The sequence below is a fragment of the Leptidea sinapis genome, chromosome 27 (assembly GCF_905404315.1).
Source record: "Leptidea sinapis chromosome 27, ilLepSina1.1, whole genome shotgun sequence".
NCBI classification, from domain to species: Eukaryota; Metazoa; Arthropoda; class Insecta; order Lepidoptera; family Pieridae; genus Leptidea; species Leptidea sinapis.
Window position 1 is genome coordinate 6,760,458 of NC_066291.1, and position 22,532 is coordinate 6,782,989.

Consider the following 22,532-nt stretch of genomic DNA (forward strand, 5'->3'; position numbering starts at 1 on the left):
TAAAAAAAGATATACATCCCAAGCAAACTTAAATTAACATCAATCATAGAATAGTTATTATTTCATAGGCTTATTCATTTTAATTTACAATATAATGTCCATTAGCTACACAATGATATTGAGTTCAGTCGAAGTTAATTTTTATTATTTACTATTTTATCGTCAAGAAAATCTTTTAATGGGTATGTTTGCTTTTTTTATTAAGTAAGATTTGAGTGACTTTTTAAAGTAGAATATATTTTCGCGCTTAATATTGTCAGGTAACTTATTGTAATTTTTTGGTCCCATGCAAAAGATGCTGTTTCGATACGTTTGCGTGGAAACAAATATTAAAGAAGTCAAAGACACAATATATTTATTATAACTCTTTAATTGTTGATAAAGTTTCTTTATATTATACAAATAACATTTGCGAAATCAATTCAAGCGTAACTCTTAGTGAACGTATTTAGAAGGAGATCTATGAGTGAGAACTTTGGTTTGGCACACTGCCTTGGTATTTGTGTTGGAACCTCCACCGGTCGCGCCAGCAGTGGACCTGGTTGCGGATCCTGGAGACGTCGGTTGCATATGTGCGGCAGCATCCCCCGACGTAACGCACCCCCAGATCCAACCACTCCTGGATGTAAACCTCCACTGGTTCACATTTATCCCTATCTATCCACCTGTAACATATTTTTATGTCAGTCACGTTTACTGTCTGAACCTCAAGTGAACCCTGCTAATAATCTAATACAACCATTAAGTTGTTATCTTACTTTGAATAGGGACACTAGCAAATTGTTGTGACTAAAAGATCGTTAAATAAAACTCTCCAGAAATTTATCAACTAATATTCTTAATAGAAACTTCCAGAGCTGAATATCTAAGTGATCGGACAGTCTAACTAGATTATGATTATTTTATAGCAATAGCAATGACAGTACAATATTGTATATTTAGTTAAAAAGAGCGCAAAAAAAGAATGCTGGGGGTGTCTCTCGCGTCTTCTTCTCTCTCAGAGCGCCATTTGTTTCCGAAGTAGTAGTAGTATCTAGTATGTTAGAAATGACATCAATAAGATTTCTAAAGGAATCAATTGACGATTCATTGAGAAAGGGTATTTTCGTAAAGAGAGAAAGACGATATATGTCAGAAGATCCTACTGCAGTTGAGAGATATACTCAGCTGAAGTGAAAAGATAATATGACAGTGTTATAGTGGCGCGGACCGACGCTGTTACAAACAATATTTATGTGAGCCATTAAACATTCATACTTAAAAGGCACTACATATCATTTGACGAGTCTATTGGTCGAGAGCTATTTGCATATTACCTGTTAAGGTATTCTACAACAGGAATACAGGGAATTTGTATCGAATTGCATAATAACTCTCCCAACTCACGTTGGCACTACCATAAACCGCTATTTCATTATGTCTACCTACTTATTAACCTCTCATTGTTGAAGTTTCCACTTCTGCCGCCTGTTCTGTAGTACAGACCGTTAATTTTTATTATAAAACAAAACCATAAATTGTTTACCCAATTTGAGGATTGTACTTCTCGCCCGAGTTAGGGTACACGACCAGAGGCATGGGGTCGTGAGGGCGGTCGTCGTTGATTCCTCTCAGGAGGTCTGAGACGGAGGAGGGTGCGCAGCAGTTGACACCAACCGCGACCAGCTGCTCCGGGTTCAGCTCCCAACACTTCTTGGCCACTTTCTGGAAACATTCGCCGTGAGCGATGCTTTGGTTGTCCTGAAAATATATTATATCATAATTACTAAAGCACCTACCTGATGATGACAATGTAAACCGGGCCATCATATCGGGATATTTTGAATAAAATAATTAATTATTTATAAGGATGTATAGTTTTCTTTTTAGTAATTTTAATTTAAATCACAAAATCTTTCACTAAAATAAAAAATATTAAATTAAATTCACCAGTGGGTGGCTCCTTTGCACAGGATGCCGGCTAGATTATGGGTACCACAACGGCGCCTATTTCTACCTTGTACCAGTAATGTGTAAGCATTACTGTATTTCGGTCTAAAGGGGACTGTAGCTAGTGAAATTACTGGGCAAATGAGACTTAACATCTTGTCTCAAGGTGACGAGCGCACTTGTAGCGCCGCTCAGAATTTTTGAGTTTTTCAAGAATCCTGAGTGGCACTGCATTGTAATGGGCAAGGCGTACCAGTTACCATCAACCGTCCCTTATTTTCATAAAAAAAATCATAAAAAATAAAAAATATATAGATATAAGTAATATCTAAACTAACAGCAATATAATTTGTTGAAAATTAAAAAAGAAAATCGAAGATTAGTAGGTACATAATATTCTTTTACACATAAGTATTTAAGACATAGCAAAACAAAATTTGTTCTTTAAATATTGATTGCATATGTAATTAAAGTGAGATGTAGGAGATTTTAATTACGAACTACATCCACTTTTTGATGACCTAAATGACACAGTATTATGTTACGGCCGTTTTCAATAATCTATTACCCTTAGTTTAACTTACGGATACATTACTGTCACCGTTTAATGACAAGATCTTATCTATCCATAGTTATGTCCAATATAGTTATAGTCCAATGCTATCTGTCAATTGGTTATTGAAATATAAGTAAGCGTAAAAGGATAGATTTGTCTACGTCTAGTAAGTTAAACTAAGGATAGACAGGTTTTTGAAAACGGCTCTTAGTAATCAGCTGATCAAAGTTTAAAGGTTTACGTCATATCATAGTTGCAACTCATTGCAAAATTACGCGTTTTTAATATCCCTTATAACACGGTCATGTTTCGATTTAACGCAGGGATTTCCCTCATACATATATTTTCATTGAATATACATTGAAATTTATAATGATTTGTTCAGTTCATAATTAACTTCACATTCCTTTGCACGTGTGTCAATTGTGTTATTACAAAATTAAATTATTTTATTAAATTTGTATATTAAAAACCTTCATAAAATAAATAAATAATACTAGAAAAATGATAGTGTAAATAGGTCGTAAAAACCCGTTATAGCGAAATACCAGTATAACGATTTTTTTGATTCCTTTAGAATTATATTTGACGTCATTTCTAATATATTAGATACTACTATCGCTTCGGAAACAAATGGCGCTCTGAGAGAGAATAAGAGCCGCAAGAAACTCTCGCATCATCCTTTTTTTGCGCTCTTCTTAATAAAACATTCAATATATTGTACTGTCATTATTATTGCTTTAGAATAATCATAATCTAGTCCCAGGCTGTCTGATCACTTAGATATTCATCTGTGGAGTAGTAGGTTTTAACGCAGAGCCATTTTTGAATAAAACATTTAACTTTATTTATATGCCTGAACACTGGCTGGAACTTAAGAATAAAAATTCAGTAAAAACGTTTACCCTTAAAGCTTTTATTATTCTTTTGAAGCCTACTAGAATTTTTTACAAGCATCCCTTATTTCTAGTTATTATAATGAAAATCACTATTAAGAGCAAACAGATGACGATTTTTGTGAACGTATATTAAATTTTCATAAATGTACTGACAATAAGTCATAATATTTATTTTCCTTTTATCGTGTAGTATCTAGTAGTTATTAGAAATGACATCAGAAATAATTCTAAAGTATTCAATTTTCTTAACATTCTAACATTCAATTCAGAAAATAAATGCCTTTTTTGCCTTCGTGTGCAAAGTTCGATTTTGCGCATGTATTTGCGTTCGCAAAGTACCACTTTCCTACACATTGACAAGAGCGTGCGGGAATGTAGCTACGCGTGCGGGAATGTGGTGAGCGTTCGGGAATGTTTGAAAATAATTATAGTGGTCGAACTTTGGGCAACTTAATAGGAAAAATAGTATACGATACTCGTGCGCTAGGTCATTCTGCACTCGCTTCGTTCGACCTACGACCTACTTTGCGCACTTGCATCGTAATTTTAAATTATCTTTGAGTGAGATATGCCAGCAATTTGAATACGAACAAACGTATATTACTTTTTGTATGTTACACTAAGGCTATATCCATTACTATTACATCACGGTAATTGAGCAAGCTAATATAAAATCATTTATTTCGCACTTTACATGTACAAATTAACATTTTATACGAACCCCTACATTAGGCGTTGCCTGTCTCGTGGGGGAAATAGTAGAATTAACAGAAAATAAAAATATACAAGCGGCTGGTGACAACAAGGTGATTACTTAAAATTAACTAATAACTATAAAAGTATTAATTGTGTGTATATGTAGGTGAAAGTGTATGTATTGTGTATTTTTTTGGATTGTACCTTAAGAAGATTTACGGTTTCCTTATAGGGTAGTTGTATCAATTATTTTGATATAAGCTCTTTTGCGTTTAAGATTTTTTTATGAATATAAGGAACGAGACAAGCAGGACCTTCAGCTGATGATAACGATTGATACGCCCTGTCCATTACAATTCAGTGCCGCTCAGGATTCTTAAAAAACCCAAAATTTCTGAGCGGCACCACAATTGCGCTCGACACTTTGAGACATAAGATATTAAGTCTCATTTGCCCAGTAATTTCACTAGCTACGGCGCCCTTCAAACCGAATCACAGTAATGCTTACACATTACTGCTTCACGGCAGAAATAGGCGCCGTTGTGGTACCCATAATCTAGCCGGCATCCTGTGCAAAGGAGCCTCCCACTGGTGAGAGAGGAGGTAAGATGGAGTGTTCTTTAAATTTACATAACTCAACCAGTAGTAATGTATGTAGGCTTCTGTTATTTTTTAATTATACCAAGAATTAACCCTTTGCTAATGAACCGTGTCATGTTCACGTGATCCAGTAACACACGTTGCGAAACAGAACAATGTTTTTCCTAAAATATTAATCTCGTTAACCGAACTACCGCGTACTTCGTAAATTATAAATTATGAACGAGCCATTTGTTAAATATATTACAGCTCTCATAGTATTGTATTATTCTGGACACGTTTCATAACGTAACCTACGTATCTAAACAGCTAGCAATAATAAACTAGTTAGAAAGTTTAGATTAAGGATTGGTCTCCAACAAGATACCGCAGTCGTAGTTGTAAAGTGCGGCAAATAATACAACGCCCAAGTAGGCGTACTCGAGCCAGTCTCGAACGATCTGTGACGTTGACGTGCCACATGTACTGTTAAACTTTGCTAATAATTGAAACCGAAATGTCGGGTACGAAGTAAAACTTTGTAAAAATAATACAACAAGAAATAAGAAAGACAATGGGAGCACATATTATCATCAGTAAATATTTTGTATATTATTAATTTCAATGTAAAAAACGCGAAGCGTATGTTACTAAGTTTGAAAGATACCAATGAGTATTAAGATACCACACACACAAGCATCAATAGTTTTCGCAATAAAAAAGCTATTGTTCTTAGATAGTGCGGTATCTATGGTATCGAGCACAGCGGAGACCAATCCTTAATCTGAGGCAAAAAGTATATTTCGTAAGTAAATTAAAAAAACTTTTTTTGACACAGAATCAACAGCAACGACCAATCATTATAAACACGCACGTACGTGTGTACAGAAGAGGACATACGATAGGTAATTGTGAAAACAATATTCAACTTTTTTATAAAGCTATCCAATAACAATTTTATTTAATACTAGCTGACCCGATAGACGTTGTTCTGTACATAATAAATAAAATACTATTTTTATGAATTTGTCAATAATATTTCATAGCATGAAGAATTATTTTGTAAAATATGCTCTCTATTGTTATAATGAAATTGCTTCACAGCAGAACTGTCAAACCGTTCGTGAATAAATTATTCTCTCATAGAAAATATGTTCATACAAAACAAATATTGATAATAAAAATAATTATGTGTCCGAAATCGAAATAAAAACTGTCGTATCTCTTAAGTTGGACTAAACTGCACTCCATGAAGTAAACCTCTTTAAAATCCGTTCTTTAGTTTAGGAGTTCACTAGGAACAAACATCGGGACACTGGATTTATATATATTATTAAGATTAAGAACTTAGTAGGTGCTCCCTAAACTTTAGTACATTTTATATTCAAAATATTTAAAAGAAATAGATACTTGTATTCTTCATATAAAAAATACGAAACGAAAATTACTTTCGACATTAGCAGTCAAAGCTTACATTTCATTGGAGAAAAAACTCTATAATAGGTATTTAAATACCCCAGACGAGACAAGTTTACGAGCTGAGAACATTGACAGAGATGGGCGACTCGCGCAGACCTACATTAACGAAATAATTGTGTAAGTTAATGAACTTGCCATTTAGCATCTATTGCAGTAAGATTTCGTGAGAATATTTCAAATAGCAAACTTTATTAATGCATTAATGCTGAAGTCTTTCTCAAATGTGTTTCTTTAACTGCATTCAATTATCAATATGTCCTGTCCTTCGGGTTATTCATTCAAAATAGATTAAAGTGGTATTCACATGCCCTTTACTTATCCCTTGTAAGAGAGATAAGCAATAGCAAAATCTTCAATAATATATAAATGTTACCTGCGCACTAATGACTTTTTTTTTTTTATATAATTTAATAAAGTAAATCTCTAGCATATTAAAGTTTCGGTTCATGCTAGTAGAAGTCGATTTAATTAAATATTTTGTGACGCCCCAGTGCTTAGTGACTTTTCTTCCTGTGCTAGAGGTCACTATCACGAAGGCTACCTCGACGTTCGTGTGAAGCTGTTACAATGTTGGTACTCACCTTGCAGCTGAAAGCGAGCCAAGCTTTAACTCCAGGAAACTCACGCAACAGGTCGCAGAGCATCTCGGCTTCCTCTTGACAAGGAATAGTTTCCAGAGCCAACAGATCTACTCCACCCTCCACTAGCCCTTGTATCCGGGGTCTGTGCCACTCTCGCATTGTCTAAAATGTAACATTATTATTAAGAAAATAGCCAATTCCTCGTTTTATGAACAATGAAAATTAATTTATAGTTTTTTATGCAACTGTTGTGTAATAAGTGATATTAAGACACGAATGTTTGTTATATAGTATCACACGAGTGTTTTAATACCTATCATATATATAATCAACAGTCGCATACAAGACTTTATCTACACCCATAATATGAATCCTCTATTTAAAACGATTCTGAAACAGTTAGCTTACTGCTAACATTAAAAAGCCAGTCCTACTAACCATAATATCATCCAAAGGAGTGTTTTTTAGAGAAACGGATGATTTAATGTTGTACAATACTGTTAGATTATTTCATTACAACACTCGTTTGGATGATGTAATGGTTTGGTTGGACATTGGGTGTTTTAATGTTGGCTATAAGCTAACTGATTTAGAATCTTTATTAGAGGATTTAAAGCATGGGTGTAGATAAATTATGAAAAAAAAGAGAATGCAGTTCTTTTAGTAAGACTATCCACAGGTACCTACATCGAATAACAGACATATCGCCGAGCATTTGAAACGGCACTTAATAAAATAAAACATTTTGCTAAAAAGCAATAGTTAGCACTAACTATTGATAGTACATACGTAAGCCAGCTCACACAACTGTTAATTATTAATTATTTGCATTATTTCATAAATTTATCAATATTTCATTAAATTATAATTAAAAGTAGTACTCTCAGCCATCATTAATACGAGTAATGTTTCCAATTATTACTTATTCACAAGCGGCGGAGCAGTTTACATATTTAAATCACAGCTTGTTGTGCATACAGAGGCTTATATTACAGTTGTTATTAACATATAAGTTTACACTGCAGCTATTGTAAATAAAGCCTTTGGAAAGCTCTAACAATCGAATATCCCGTTTCCACCCGCGTATATTTATGAGCTCTTTTCTGGTAGAAACGTTGTCAAATTTGAGTGTAGATTGCACTATAACAAGTCTTAATTAAAAATAGTACCTACTGTTAGTAATAAAAAAAGTTCTATATTATTAAAATGATCATAAAACAACGTACTATGTTTTAATTAGAAATAAACGGATAATAATTCTCAATTTTTACTAAATAATTTAATTTGATTTATAAAATAAACGTATTTTGTTTTTACGTAGAGTGAAAATTGCTTTGAGAATTTATTTGCATAATAAACAAAGTTATAGCGGGTAACTTTACCTGCATAAAGATTTTATTCTCTTTTCTTTAAACTTAAGTTGCTTCGAGAGGTCGTTACAGGTAGAATGTTACACATAAACGTGAGAGAAAAAGGTGAATAGGGTTCCGTATCTACCTTTAGTAGTACCGTAAGTACCATCTGAATAGAGTAAATTAAACATAATACTATTGTACAAAGAAGGAACCCGCTCGGCAGCTTATCAGCAACTACAGGCCTATCAACAACATAATATACCTAAACTCTTTTCGTCAATCATCCTGAGAAGAATAGCGCCAGATATTGATAAAAACCAACCAATAGAACAAGCGGGCTTCACGCCACACTGCTCAACAATAGACCATTTTTTTTTATTAAAATAAGGGACAAGACGAGCAGGACGTTTAGCTGATGGTAATTGATACGCCCTGCCCATTACAATGCAGTGCCGCTCAGGATTCTTGAAACCCCCAAAAATTCTGAGTGGCACTACAACTGCGCCTATCACCTTGAGACAAGATATTAAGTCTCATTTGCCCAGTAATTTCACTAGCTACGGCGCCCTTCAGACCGAAACACAGAAATGCTTACACATTACTGCTTCACGGCAGAAATAGGCGCCGTGAATAGAATTTATTATTCATGCAATAGAACAAATAATAGAAAAAAAATTAATTCAACAATCCACTTTACATAGCTTTTGTGGACTACTCCATAGCTTTTGACAGCATAGTACACTGACTGTGTATGCACACGCATATACACTAGTATATGGACTGCTCTAAGAAATAACAATGTAAACAAAACATACGTGAATATCATAAAAAGCATTTATTCTAAAAGTATAAGCAGAGTAAAGATGGAAAGACAAAAGGAGGAGTTCACAATTGATAGAGGGGTGCGCAAGGGAAGCCCACTGTCACCAAAGCTTTTCATAGCTGTACTTGAAGACATTTTCAAAAACATAAATTGACAAAATAGGGGCATAAGTAATATACTTAATAATAATTTTACACACCTCAGGTTTGCAGATGACATTGTTATTTTTAGTGAAGCAGCGAATAATTAGGCAATGTTACAGAAATTAAACACTGCAAGTATAATAATCGACCAACACATGAACACAACCAAACTAATACAAAGGAAAACAATATAACGATAATAGAATATAGTGTACTTAGACAAATTGGTGTCCTATAATGCAATGAAAACGAAATAGACCGACGAAACAAATAGGGGGCGCAAAAAGAAATTCTGAAAGAGAACTATAGACTTAATACAAAAAATACTATAATAGACTCTTGCATTCTTCCAAACCTAACTTATGCTAGCCAGACATGGGGGGTCCTCACAGAAAAAGTAAATAACAAAATTTCATATTGTCAACATGCTATTGAACGAAGCATAATGAAACTGAGAAAAATACAAAAACAAGAAACATTCACATGAAAATTAATCAAAAGAGGATCTGCTTCCTTTTATTTAGAAATGATGATTGAAGTGACGCGAGTCATATCCTATCAGTTCCACTCAGGATTCTTGAAAACCTAAAACTCTTGACATCCCATTTGCGTCACTTTATGACTTAGTTAGTCTTTAGAGCATTCTGTATCTGATGACCTGCCCACTTAACCCAGAATTAAAAAAAGGTTATAAAAGACCAAGATCTCCCCAAACTTGTAGTCCTCCCCCTCCATCGCTGCTACCAATGGTTGCGTGTTTACGAAAAATATTGTGTCGGACGGGCGGATGTGAATAATGTTCGCACACAGATCCGTGTGCCAACGACAGTAAACTACACAGTCGATGAGGGTTCAGTTCCTTCCAATACAATAATAATAAAGTGTAAAAAGTCGTTTAGCGCTTTGTGTACCTAAATCGTAAATTATGTTTATTCTAGTCGCCATTAATTAACTGTCCACCCCAGTCAGAGGCCATTAGTCAGAAAAAAAGTCGTGAATTGAAAAGGGAGTTTTTCATATTGCCGATGTAAATTTTAATTTGCCGGCAACTTTACGGCCCTCTTTACGGTCTACTCGCCGTTTTCAACTTTAGCTTTTGCTGTGTTAGTATTCGTGGAGGGCCAGCGATATAAATACATTATCAAAATAATTCTGCCTTTGTTGAGCAACTGACACGTTCTTTATATTATGTATTTTATCAATCGGTACTGAATCTAGCAAGATAGATGAGCTATGTTTTAATTTAAAAGACGAACGATGCAACTCACACTACGCGCCAAAATTAAAAAAATGTGCCAATCTAACAACGAGAAAAAAAAACAAAATATAAATTTGGAACCTCGGTGCCCGATACATTTTCTGACTGAAAGTATCTTGGTTCTAAGTACTATATTTTAATATCAGTAAAGAGTAACAGTAACATTTATATATATATATATATGTGTATGGATATATACATATTTATTTATTTATTATCGCTTATATAATGCTCACAGAATACCTTTATTTATTTGTGGTGTATGTGGATGATGCAGCTACTGTACTCAATAACTTCTGTATTAATTTACATTTACTTTTTCGACTTACTCGTGTAAGACATTGACTATTTGACGTTTGAGTGTGTTTGTTGCATCATTTTACATATTATATTGTAATTGAAATTATTTGTAAATCGATGTAAATGTAAATCTAAATATAAAAGAGTGGCAATGAGTTTCTTGCTACTTCTTCTCATTAGCTCAACCCTTTACGAAGTAGCGGTAGATTCAATAAGAGAAATATTTTTTTTTGACATTCATAAGTGTCATTTACGTGACCTACGTGAATAAATGGATTTTGATTTGTAATCACCACCAGCTACAAAAATGTAGAGAATTTCATTTCATTTTTTTTTATGTTACAAAAAAACGTTTGAATATACGAGTATAGTGCAATTAGGAAACTAGACTGGTAATTGTGACGAAAAACATCACCATTACAATAGAAATAAGCAGTTTAGTTTATAGAAACAGTACCGAACACGACTAGGATATAAGATGTTTCTATTGAGGAGTTCTGAATCCTACCTTCGTTGCTTGTCACCACTCGTGAAATAATTACATTTAAAAAGTTCCAGCGAATTGTGATCTTTATAACTTTCTGTATAAAAATGCTTGTCTTTTTATTGAAAAACCAAAAACGATTATGAATGAGAAGTGACCTCCTAGGTACTCATAGCCTTCATCATCAGATCAAAAAAAATATGACCATAAACGGCAGCAATATGAGGTGACATACACACGCAAAAGCAGGCGATTTGAGAACCTCTTAATGTTTTTGAAGTCATTTAAAAACCGCGTGAATCTGATGATAAATTAGATTAGATTATCTATATACATAAATATTTATTGCTGTTCGTTAGTCTCGCTAAAACTAGAGAACGGCTGGACCGAGTTTGCTAATGTTGGTCTTGAATTATTTGAGGAAGTCCAGAGAAGGTTTAAAAGGTAAATAAATATGAAAATACTCGGAAAAAATAAATGAAAACAAAAATTTTGTTTTTTCTTTCATGTGTTCCCGTCGTTCTGAAATCAAATTGAAAGAATAGTTTAAAATGAATAACTAATTAGAATGTTTATATCTTTATTACTTTTTCAGGAAGTAAAATGAACTTGATTTTAGTTATCTATAGTTGGTAGATTAACTACAGTTGTTAACTATCTATCAGATTATTTTATGTTGATTGATAAATCTTAAGTTTTGTCATAAATTAAATTTCTGAACGCAACCATAATATTTGACAACCAACTATAAGTAGAATGGTAGAATGATAATCACATTGTGGATTTTAACACGCCATTGCATACCGAAACACTCAACTCATTATGTAACTGGTAATCTGTTAATTGCACTAGTGACAGATCTATTAGGAATGTTACTAGTAGGTATTCGAGGCACGAAAGCACTATTCTGATTATTTCGCGGTCAACAGTATACAGATAGATCACAAAATCCCATCGACCCGGCGACCTCGGCTGCTAAAAGCAGATGTCATATCCATACAGAAATAGAGACCTGATTAGCATTGAGGTTAAATTTATTTTAAGGACACACGCCACTTGGCTCATTTATAGAAATTTTTATAAATAATTTCGCCTTCATTGAACTTATAAATTTATCTGTAATCTCGGTTTATCGACAATTTCGTGGGTGTCTTTCTGAAGCAATATCAAAAATTATTACTACGAATGTGTCTATTTTAGTTTTGTTTTAGGAAGAACATAAAAACCTATTATATGAACTCAACTGTTTTTCAACTTTTTGTCGAAAGAAAGGTCTGTGTAAAATAAAATAATAATACAAATAAAATAATTTGTACTTATTATAATAGATTATTTCAATAGGTTTTAGTAAAATACATTGAAATTACTTTAACTATCAGAATTATTTTATAAATGCGAGCTAAAATCACCCGGTAAACAAGCGACATTTGATATTTTGTGAGCCCAAATTCAATCGTACGAAACTATAATTATTTTGATAACATCTGCCATTCCATCGCTGATGCAGCCAGCTCTGTTTTACTCAGTTATTTAAAGGAATATTATAATATGTTGTGTCTGTACCTGGACTGAGGTAGTGTCTGCGTAGCTGCCATCGTATTCAGATCCGTCATGAAGATGTGCACCGTAAGGTCCCACGGACCCGACAACTAATGGGACGTGATCTGGGACAAATAATTGACATTATTACTTGAAATATAAGCGTATATAATTTTATCAAGAAGTACACGAATAAATTTTCATTCTATAAGGAATATTGTATAATTAAAACCATTCTTAATAAGCTAGTTTTAATAATAAAATTGCCAACTAGATAGTGTGTAGTCGAAAAAATATTATATTGACATTTACCAGTGGGAGGCTCTTTGCACAGGATGCCGGCTAGATTATTGGTATCACAACGGCGCCTATGAAGTGAAGCCGTGAAGCAGCAATGTGTAAGCATTACTGTGTTTCGGTCTGAAGGACGCTGTAGCTAGTGAAATTACTGGGCAAATGAGACTTGACACCATATGTCTCACGGTGATGAGCGCAGATGTAGTACCGCTCAGAATTTTTGGGTATTTTTTCATTGTAATTGGCAGGGCATGTCAATTACCATCAGCTGAACGTCCTGCTCGTCTCGTCCCTTATTTTCATTAAAAATAAAAAAAATTGTCGTTGTATTCATGAATCCATTGAAACCGAAGAAACACAAAATGTCATCCAAAACGTACTACAATAGAATATCACACTCGTAACTAAAACTTATCCGGAACATTGTATGGGTTCTATTATGAATACCAGTGACAACGCACCTTGTTCGGAAGGTGTCATCGTATCGATCAAAGAGGATGTAAATATTACGTAATAAGAGGCGGAACTGCCTAAAAAATTGAAATTTAGTTTAGTATGAAATTAGTGATTTAGTTTAGTATGAATTAGAAATTAGTGATTTGACATAAGTTTGAAATAGTAGTAATTACAGGCGATTGGAGACGAAGTACCTATAATCCGTCTAAGTTTGAAAGCGAACAGTTGCCTAAAACGCAATCGGATTAGGCTATCGCCGTCTTTTACAAGATTATAGCCGTCATCTGTCAATCTATCAATGACTACACGTTTCATAAAATCGAGTGAATCACTCTTTTTTAGAGAGTTTCGCTAGGCTGATGTCGATGGGGACAACGGGGCTATATCTAACGTAGGAATTCTTCGTTTGTTTTTTGTTGGCTATTCAATATTTTGATGGACTTCGATAGTGCCCACTCATATTTCATATATAACCTGTACGTCATGCTATTTTTTTTTTAATTGTGTCAAATATACTTCTAATACCGCTGTGCGTTTATATTGTCAAAATATTACTACTTCCAATTTATTTACTAATAATATAGGTTTTTTTTTCTCGTAGTTGTAGTATCACTCAGGTATAAGTACGATTGCACTTCACGGCTATATTGAGGCCCTTGAAGCTATCTCGTACCTACTATTTGCACCTCCGTTAGGAATCGCTTATTTTCTCCCTTTGATTGACAATGTACTATTTCTCAAACATCTGTCATATGCATATTAAAATTCAAATATTTTTATTCAAAACTAGCTGACCCGACAGACGTTTTTCTGTATATAATAAATAAAATAATGTTTTTATATGAATTCAACAATAATATATCATAACATCAAAAATTACTTCGTAAAATATGCACCCTGCTGTCGTAATGAAATTGTTTCACAGCAGAACTGTCAAACCGTGCGTCGATAAATTCTCTCATAGAAATTTTGTATGGACACATCAAAGGAAAAACAAATTTGTTGTTTTTATTTAATTTAGCAGCATTTTTCTATTTATTCACCTTTTAAACCTTTTCTGGACTTCCACGAATAATTCAAGACCAAAATTAGCCAAATCGGTGCAGTCGTTCTCGAGTTTTAGCGAGACTAACGAACAGCAATTCCTTTTTATATATAGGTATAGATAGGATATGATATCACTTATTGAAAGTCAAAGCCCATTCGAAAAAGTATGTCGCAGACCTTAGCGGGCTACTTTTCGTTTCATAAAAAATATGGTTACAATGAATTAAACTTATTATTTAATAGCCAGAGGGCGGTCGCTCCATTCCCATCTGTGGTATTGTTGCGTAGCAACCCTTCGAAGTATATGACGAGAGTTGTCAAACTTCAAGACATTGTTAATTTCAACAGCTCCGTCAGCATTACTCGTAGCTCAGCGGAAAAGTGTTTACTTTAGACGCTGTAGACCCGGGTTCGATACACCTACCAGTGTATGGATTTTTTAGGGTTTTGTGAAGTTAAAGGAAATTTCTAGTTAGTTCAGGATCAAATCGAACAGAAAAAAAGGGATGGAAAATGTGTAAGCAGGATAAAAATAGTTAAAAGAATTTTCTAGTACAATTTAAATTTAAAGATGGAATGGGAGAATCATTTTGAAAATAGAACGGATCCGGGGGTATATAAGCCGTACTTAGCGTGGCCTACGGCAGTTCTAGTTCTGACTCGAAAGTGTAAAGAAGAAGAAGAAGAAGTAGTGAAAAGTGGAAGTGTTCCAAGAGGAAGAAGATTGAAGAGACTTAGTGTTCCGTGCGGTGTGACGCGTTGAAGGTACCGCCGTCCACAAGAGGAACAGCGGCAGACCGGCGAAGTGCAAGTTCAGAAAAAGTGAACGCAAATAAAGACTCGTTCCTATAAGCGAAGTATTATTTTCAATCCCTGACCCACTCCCGTGTCAATTGGTGTCAGAAGTGGGATTGGAAAGATGCCATTAGTGCCCAGGAACGAGAAGGGAGTGACCACGCGAGCGGGAGCAGCTGCAGCGGCAGAGGACGAGTCACAACAAGCATCCGGCTCTGGACTCAGTGCGACCGTGTCAGCACCGCAGGCTCCTGCCGTAGACATCAGCGCCGTAATGCAGCAGATGGCCGCCATGATGCAAGAGCAAGCGCGCCGACAGGAGGAGCAGCTGCGGAGCTTGCAAGAGGAACAAGTGCGCCGACAGGAGGAGCAGCTGCGGAGCTTGAAAGAGGAACAAGCGCGCCGACAGGAGGAGCAAGCGCGCCGACAGGAAGAGCAAGCGCGCCGACAGGAGGAGCAGCTGCGGGGCTTGCAAGAGGAACAAGCGCGCCGACAGGAGGAGCAAGTGCGCTGACAGGAAGAGCAAGCGCGCCGACAGGAGGAGCAAGCGCGCCGACAGGAGGAGCAGCTGCGGGGCTTGCAAGAGGAACAAGCGCGCCGACAGGAGGAGTAAGTGCGCTGACAGGAAGAGCAAGCGCGCCGACAGGAGGAGCAAGCGCGCCGACAGGAGGAGCAGCTGCGGGGCTTGCAAGAGGAACAAGCGCTCCAACAGGAGGAGCAAGTGCGTCGACAGGAGGAGCAGCTGCGAACCTTGCAAGAAGAGCAAGCACGTCGACAAGAGGAGCAGCTGCGAGGTCTGCATGAAGGCCTCTCCAAGGAAATTTTATCAGTGGTGCAGAAAAACTCCGCCCGGATTGACGCTGTAGAAAAGGAGATCGCCAGGATTGACACTGTAGAAAAGGAGATCGCCCGGATTGACACTGTGGAAAGGAAGATGGGGGAGATGGAAGCAACTATTCATCAGCTCAATAGGAAGGCCGTGTGTGGGGATCCTTCAGCCAACCCAGGAGTCACCTGCGGAATCACATCGACCAGAAGTTTGAAAGTACCCCCCTACGACGGCAAGTCTTCCTGGGCCGCCTTCAAGCTACAATTAGAGACGGTCAGAAGAGCAAGTGGTTGGAGTGACCTAGAAGCACACTCCGTCCTCACACTAGCGCTCCGTGATGAAGCACTTTCCGTATTGGAAGCACTCGGCGCTGGGAAGGAGGAAGTAACCTATACGGACCTTCTTAACGCGTTGGAGGCACGTTATGGCGATAAACACCTTGAGCATGTGTATCGGGCGCAGCTTAAGGACCGTAGTCAAAGGGCCACCGAAACTCTGCAGCAGTGGTCCCTCGTAGCTGAGAAGCTAGTGCGAAAAGCATATCAGTCGTCGCCAACTGCAATAGAAGAAATGTTGCTCCAAGTGTTCATCGATGGAATACGGGACGCCGAAGTAAGAGCAGCCGTACGACTGAGTCATCATACTAGCATGAAGGAAGCGGTGGCACATGCGTTGGAAGTGGAAGCAGTTCGCCACGATTCTCGGGGGTTGAGACTCCGCAAAATTGTACCAGCAGATTCCAGCCGAAGGCAAGCATATAGCCCAGTATGCTATGGGTGTGGGGAGCGAGGACACATTAGGAGCACTTGCCCCAGGCGTGAGAGCATAACGCAAGGTAGGAAGGATGCGGCGGTCTCAACATCACCGCTGGAGCAGCAGGAAAAGGCCAAGGCAGTGGGGTGGGCGCTGGCCGGTAGGAGCAAAGCCCCAAGGATCTTCGTTAAGCAGACATGTGACGGAAACACTTTAGTTATAGAAGGAATGATAAATGGAAAATCTTGCCGTTTCACTTTGGATACGGGAGCCTCACATACAGTCGTTAGCCAAAGAAGACTAGAGAGCATCGGAAGACGACATATGCGAGAAAATGTAAACTTTACACTCACAACAGCTACCGGCCAGCGCATACCAGTCCAGGGAGAGAAGATCGTGGCCATGAAAATCGGGGATACGTTGTACTGGCAAAAAGTGGTAATCGCGGATATCACAGATAACTGCATCATTGGGTTGGATTTTCTTCGAAATCATCAGTGTACCATTGACATGAAACATGGTGTATTGAAGCATGGAGGTGAAGAAATTCCAATAAAAGGCGGAACTGTTGGGAATGTGTTGTGCTTACGAGACACTACTTTAAATCCGAGATCGCAGACCCTAGTCCCGGTAGTCCTGCCAAGAGATGACAGAGGAAGACCTTGTAAATGCGCTTTAATAGAAAGAGGTACATCGGACACGAAATGGATCCCAGCCAGGACTGTTGTGGGAAACTCCCAAATTGCGATTGTTCCCGTGTTTAATCCTCATGAGGACAAGCAAATCATTAGGAAAGGAACAGTGATAGGAGGTTGTAAGGAGATAGCTTGGTTAAGAAACTGTGAAGAAGGGAGGAAGACCGTAGCTGCAAGCCAGGATGTGAACATACAGAAACTTCTGGATGGCTGTAAGGACAATCTTACCAAGCTACAGTTAATAAAAGCGAGAAATTTCCTGCAACGCTACGCCGGGATGTTCTCGAAAAACGACGGGGACATCGGAAGAACTGGTTTGGTGAAACACAAGATCGACACAGGAGACACTGTTCCGATAAGGCAAAGACCAAGACGTATTCCGTTTGCACGTGAACAAGAAGTGGAAGACATGATTCGGGATATGAAAGAAAATGGTGTGATAGAACCGTCATCAAGTCCATGGTGTTCTCCAGTGGTTCTGGTGAAGAAGAAGGATGGATCAACTAGATTTTGTGTGGACTATCGGCGTTTGAACGATGTAACTAAGAAAGACAGTTATCCATTGCCAAGAATCGATGACACATTAGATTCACTTTGTGGCATGACGTGGTTCTCTACTCTTGATTTGAAAAGTGGCTACTGGCAAGTCGATCTGGACCCTAAAGACAAGGAGAAGACGGCTTTTTCAACCGGAAAAGGGTTATGGCAGTTCAAAACAATGCCCTTCGGATTATGCAACGCCCCAGCTACTTTCGAAAGGTTGATGGAGCATATGCTGGCAGGTATGTTGGGAGAAACCTGCCTTGTCTACTTGGATGACGTAATCATTATGGGACGAAGTTTTGAAGATCATCTTAAGAAGCTCGAAAAAGTCTTCACAAAACTGCAGGGTGCCAACTTGAAGTTGAGTCCAAAGAAATGTTCCTTCTTTCAACGTCAGGTGAATTACTTGGGGCACGTTATCTCGGAGCAAGGCGTTGCGACGGATCCTGCCAAGATAAGTGCTGTCAAAGACTGGCCGACACCGACAGAAAAGACACATGTGAGAGCATTTCTAGGACTATGCTCTTATTATCGACGCTTTATGAAAGGGTTTTCCGATGTTGCTAAGCCCTTACATCGACTGACGGAGGAGAAAAGAGCCTTTTCCTGGGATGAAGAATGCGAACAAGCTTTCTTAGAGTTGAAGAAAAGACTATGTGAATCACCTCCTCGGATATCCTGACACAGAGGGAAGATTCATAGTGGATGCTGATGCTAGCAACACTGGAATTGGTGGAGTACTATCTCAGAAGAGAGGAGATCAAGAAGTTGTAATTGCATACCTTAGGAAATCTTTATCAAAGCCGGAGAGAAACTACTGTGTAACTCGTAGGGAGTTACTGGCCGTGGTGAAGACATTAGAACATTTCAAAAAGTACTTGTTGGGTCGCAAATTCCTCGTAAGGACTGATCATGCCGCCTTGAAGTGGTTACTAGAATTCAAGAATCCGGAAGGACAAGTGGCCAGATGGATTGAGCAACTTCAAGAGTATGACTTTGAAATCGAGCATCGAGGAGGAAAAAGTCATGGAAATGCAGATGCGTTATCTAGAAGACCTTGTCCGATGGAATGCAAACATTGCATTCGTCAGGAGGAGAAAGAGAATTTTATGATTCGGCTGATCAGAACAGATTCGATCGACGAGATCTGGAGCAACGATGCAATGAGGAGAGCTCAGGAAAATGATAAGGATCTTCAACCACTTTTACATTGGCTAGCAAGTGGATCACTTAAACCAAAATGGTCTGAAGTGGCTAGACACAGTACGGCTACCAAGAGTCTCTGGGCACAATGGAACAGTTTGGTGATGCATGACGGGTTGCTCTGCCGTAAATGGGAAACCCCGCAAGGAAAGGATTGCCATCTGTAACTGGTCGTTCCCAGGGAGAAGGTGAACGAGATCCTGAGAGCTTATCACGATGGTTCTTCAGGTGGACATTTGGGAATAAGAAGAACTCTCACAAAAATTAAAAAACGATTTTACTGGTTGCATTGCCGTGATGATGTGGAAGACTGGTACCGAAAATGCAAGAGTTGTGCTGCTGTCAAAGGACCTCAGACCAGAAGCAGAGGAGCTATGAAGTTGTACAATGTTGGGGCTCCGTGGGAAAGAGTAGCTCCGGATATTGCCGGACCGTTCCCAGTCACCAAATCTGGAAACCGTTACATAATGGTGGTGATGGATTATTTCACGAAGTGGCCGGAAGCATTTGCTCTACCGAATCAAGAAGCAATTACCGTTGCGACGAAGCTGGTGAATGAAGTTTTCTGCAGATTCGGTGTGCCTTTGGAGTTGCACAGTGACCAAGGGCGGAACTTCGAATCACAAGTATTTCAAGAAGTTTGCAAGATCTTGGGAATCCATAAGACCAGAACTACGCCATATCATCCACAGTCGGACGGGATGGTGGAGAGGTTTAACCAAACATTGGAGCGACATCTGGCAAAAGTAGTGGATAGTCATCAGGATAACTGGGATGAGTACATTCCACTGTTTCTTATGTCGTATAGAAGCGCAATACACGAGACGACAACGGTGACTCCTGCGTACGCCAATTTTGGAAGGGAATTGAAATTGCCAGCTGATTTACTCTCAGGCTGTCCACCGGATACTCCGAAAAGTATAACAGAATATGTGGATGAGTTACGGAAAAAGATGGTTGACATCTACGAGGAAATTAGAACAACTGGGCTTAAGGCAAGTGAACGGATGAAGACCCGCTACGATCGAAGAGCTAATATTCCTGGTTTTGAAGAGGGAACCCTGATTTGGTTACACAATCCTGTAAGGCGAAAGGGGAAGTCTCCGAAGCTCCAACCAAGTTGGGACGGACCATACAAAGTAATCACAAGGATAAATAATGTGACTCTCAGGATACAGCGTAACCCTCGAAGTCCCCCGAAAATCGTACATGTCGATCGGGTGGCTAAGTACTACGGAAGCAACGATGATCGGGACGATCATGTCTTGGGAGGGGGCAGTGTTGCGTAGCAACCCTTCGAAGTATATGACGAGAGTTGTCAAACTTCAAGACATTGTTAATTTCAACAGCTCCGTCAGCATTACTCGTAGCTCAGCGGAAAAGTGTTTACTTTAGACGCTGTAGACCCGGGTTCGATACACCTACCAGTGTATGGATTTTTTTGGGTTTTGTGAAGTTAAAGGAAATTTCTAGTTAGTTCAGGATCAAATCGAACAGAAAAAAAGGGATGGAAAATGTGTAAGCAGGATAAAAATAGTTAAAAGAATTTTCTAGTACAATTTAAATTTAAAGATGGAATGGGAGAATCATTTTGAAAATAGAACGGATCCGGGGGTATATAAGCCGTACTTAGCGTGGCCTACGGCAGTTCTAGTTCTGACTCGAAAGTGTAAAGAAGAAGAAGAAGAAGTAGTGAAAAGTGGAAGTGTTCCAAGAGGAAGAAGATAGAAGAGACTTAGTGTTCGGTGCGGTGTGACGCGTTGAAGGTACCGCCGCCCACAAGAGGAACAGCGGCAGACCGGCGAAGTGCAAGTTCAGAAAAAGTGAACGCAAATAAAGACTCGTTCCTATAAGCGGAGTATTATTTCCAATCCCTGACCCACTCCCGTGTCAGTATCATTAAGAAAGTCATTTATGTTCTTTACTACCTTTACTACACAGACGTTTTTTAACAATTCTTACTCATACTACAATTAGTTATCAGAATATATACTAAATATGATAAAAGGCATAAAAGGCATTTATTTTCTCAAAATTGATTCCTTTAGAATTTTTTTTGATGTCATTTCTAATATACTAGGTACTACTACCGCTTCGGAAACAAATGGCGCTCTGAGAGAGAAGAAGCGGCGCAAGAAACTCTCCCAGCATTCTTTTTTTGCGTTCTTTTCAATAAAAATATATAATATTGTACTGACTGTACTTCTATCGCTATAAAACAATCATAATCCAGGCTGTCCGATCACTTAGATATTCTGCTGTGGAGTAGTATGATTTACGACAGAGCCATTTTTTAATAAAACATTTAAATTTATTTATAGATAATGCCTGAACAGTGACTGGGACTTTATTATAAAAGTGTATACATTTACCCTTAAAGCTATTATGTATCTTATGAAGCCTACTAGAATTAGTAACAAGCAATCCCTTATTTCTAGTGTTATAATAATGAAAATCACAATTAAGAGCAAAAAGGTGACGATTTTTGTGAACGTATATTAAATTTTCATAAATGTACTGAAATAATATGTAAAGAGCACTGCGCCATGGATGTGCACACAAAAGTAATGAATCTTAATAAAGTATTTGTAAAACATGTAATAATTATTATAGATGACTTATAAAGTTTTGCTAGCAACATCGCGTTACAAATACCGGAGACCCTCACAAATTATAATTAATGCTACAGAATCCCCTTATGTGGGCCTGCGAACCCGTTCTTTGTTCAAGTCTAAATATGAACATTCCTGACATTTTCTGATCTATTCATTATTTTTGAGGCCAAAATAATATAAAATCTTGCAGCGTATGGTTTCATCTGTGTTGTGTACGGTATTGCACGTGCATTCTCTTAATCAAAAAAAGTGGCACAAGAAACAAAAGATGCTAAAAGAATACTGGTGGTTTTGAATACTAATTTTAAAAGTTTATCTATAGATCCTTTCGTTCACATGTAACCAAAGGACTTCTATTAGTGTAATTTCTATCTGGATATGAAGGACTCGTCCTCCTCGGAATTAATCAACATCCTGTATTTCCTGCGACCCCTCTCTCTTCTGTTATCCTATTCATTTCTCTGTGTTTGTACACAGTTGTTACACTTGGAGAAGAATCTCCAAGAGTTACAACGAATGTGTTTATTATTCACTGGCCAAGCATGACTGGAGATGCATCTGGTGCCACTAGATGAATTAAAAAAAAATTGACTGATTAGAAACAAATCTAATAAAAATTAATATATATTTCGAATTTAGTACACTTTGGTAACCCAATGATGTTAGTATACTGAATTC

The 22,532-nt window shown here is 37.6% G+C and overlaps 1 protein-coding gene across 2 annotated transcripts in view; it reads right to left on the reverse strand.

The window, feature by feature from the left end:
* Window positions 1-352: 352 nt before the first annotated feature.
* The window catches only part of LOC126972835 (homocysteine S-methyltransferase-like), a 57,441-nt gene continuing 35,261 nt past the window's right edge, over window positions 353-22,532 (reverse strand). For both annotated transcript variants that reach the window (XM_050819926.1, XM_050819925.1), the window contains 4 exons: window positions 12,646-12,746; window positions 6,720-6,881; window positions 1,526-1,740; window positions 353-665 (listed from right to left, as the gene is read on the reverse strand). In XM_050819926.1, the coding sequence (XP_050675883.1) occupies window positions 461-665; window positions 1,526-1,740; window positions 6,720-6,881; window positions 12,646-12,746 (683 nt within the window). In that variant the 3' untranslated portion in view covers window positions 353-460. The remainder of the gene's footprint in view (window positions 666-1,525; window positions 1,741-6,719; window positions 6,882-12,645; window positions 12,747-22,532) is intronic.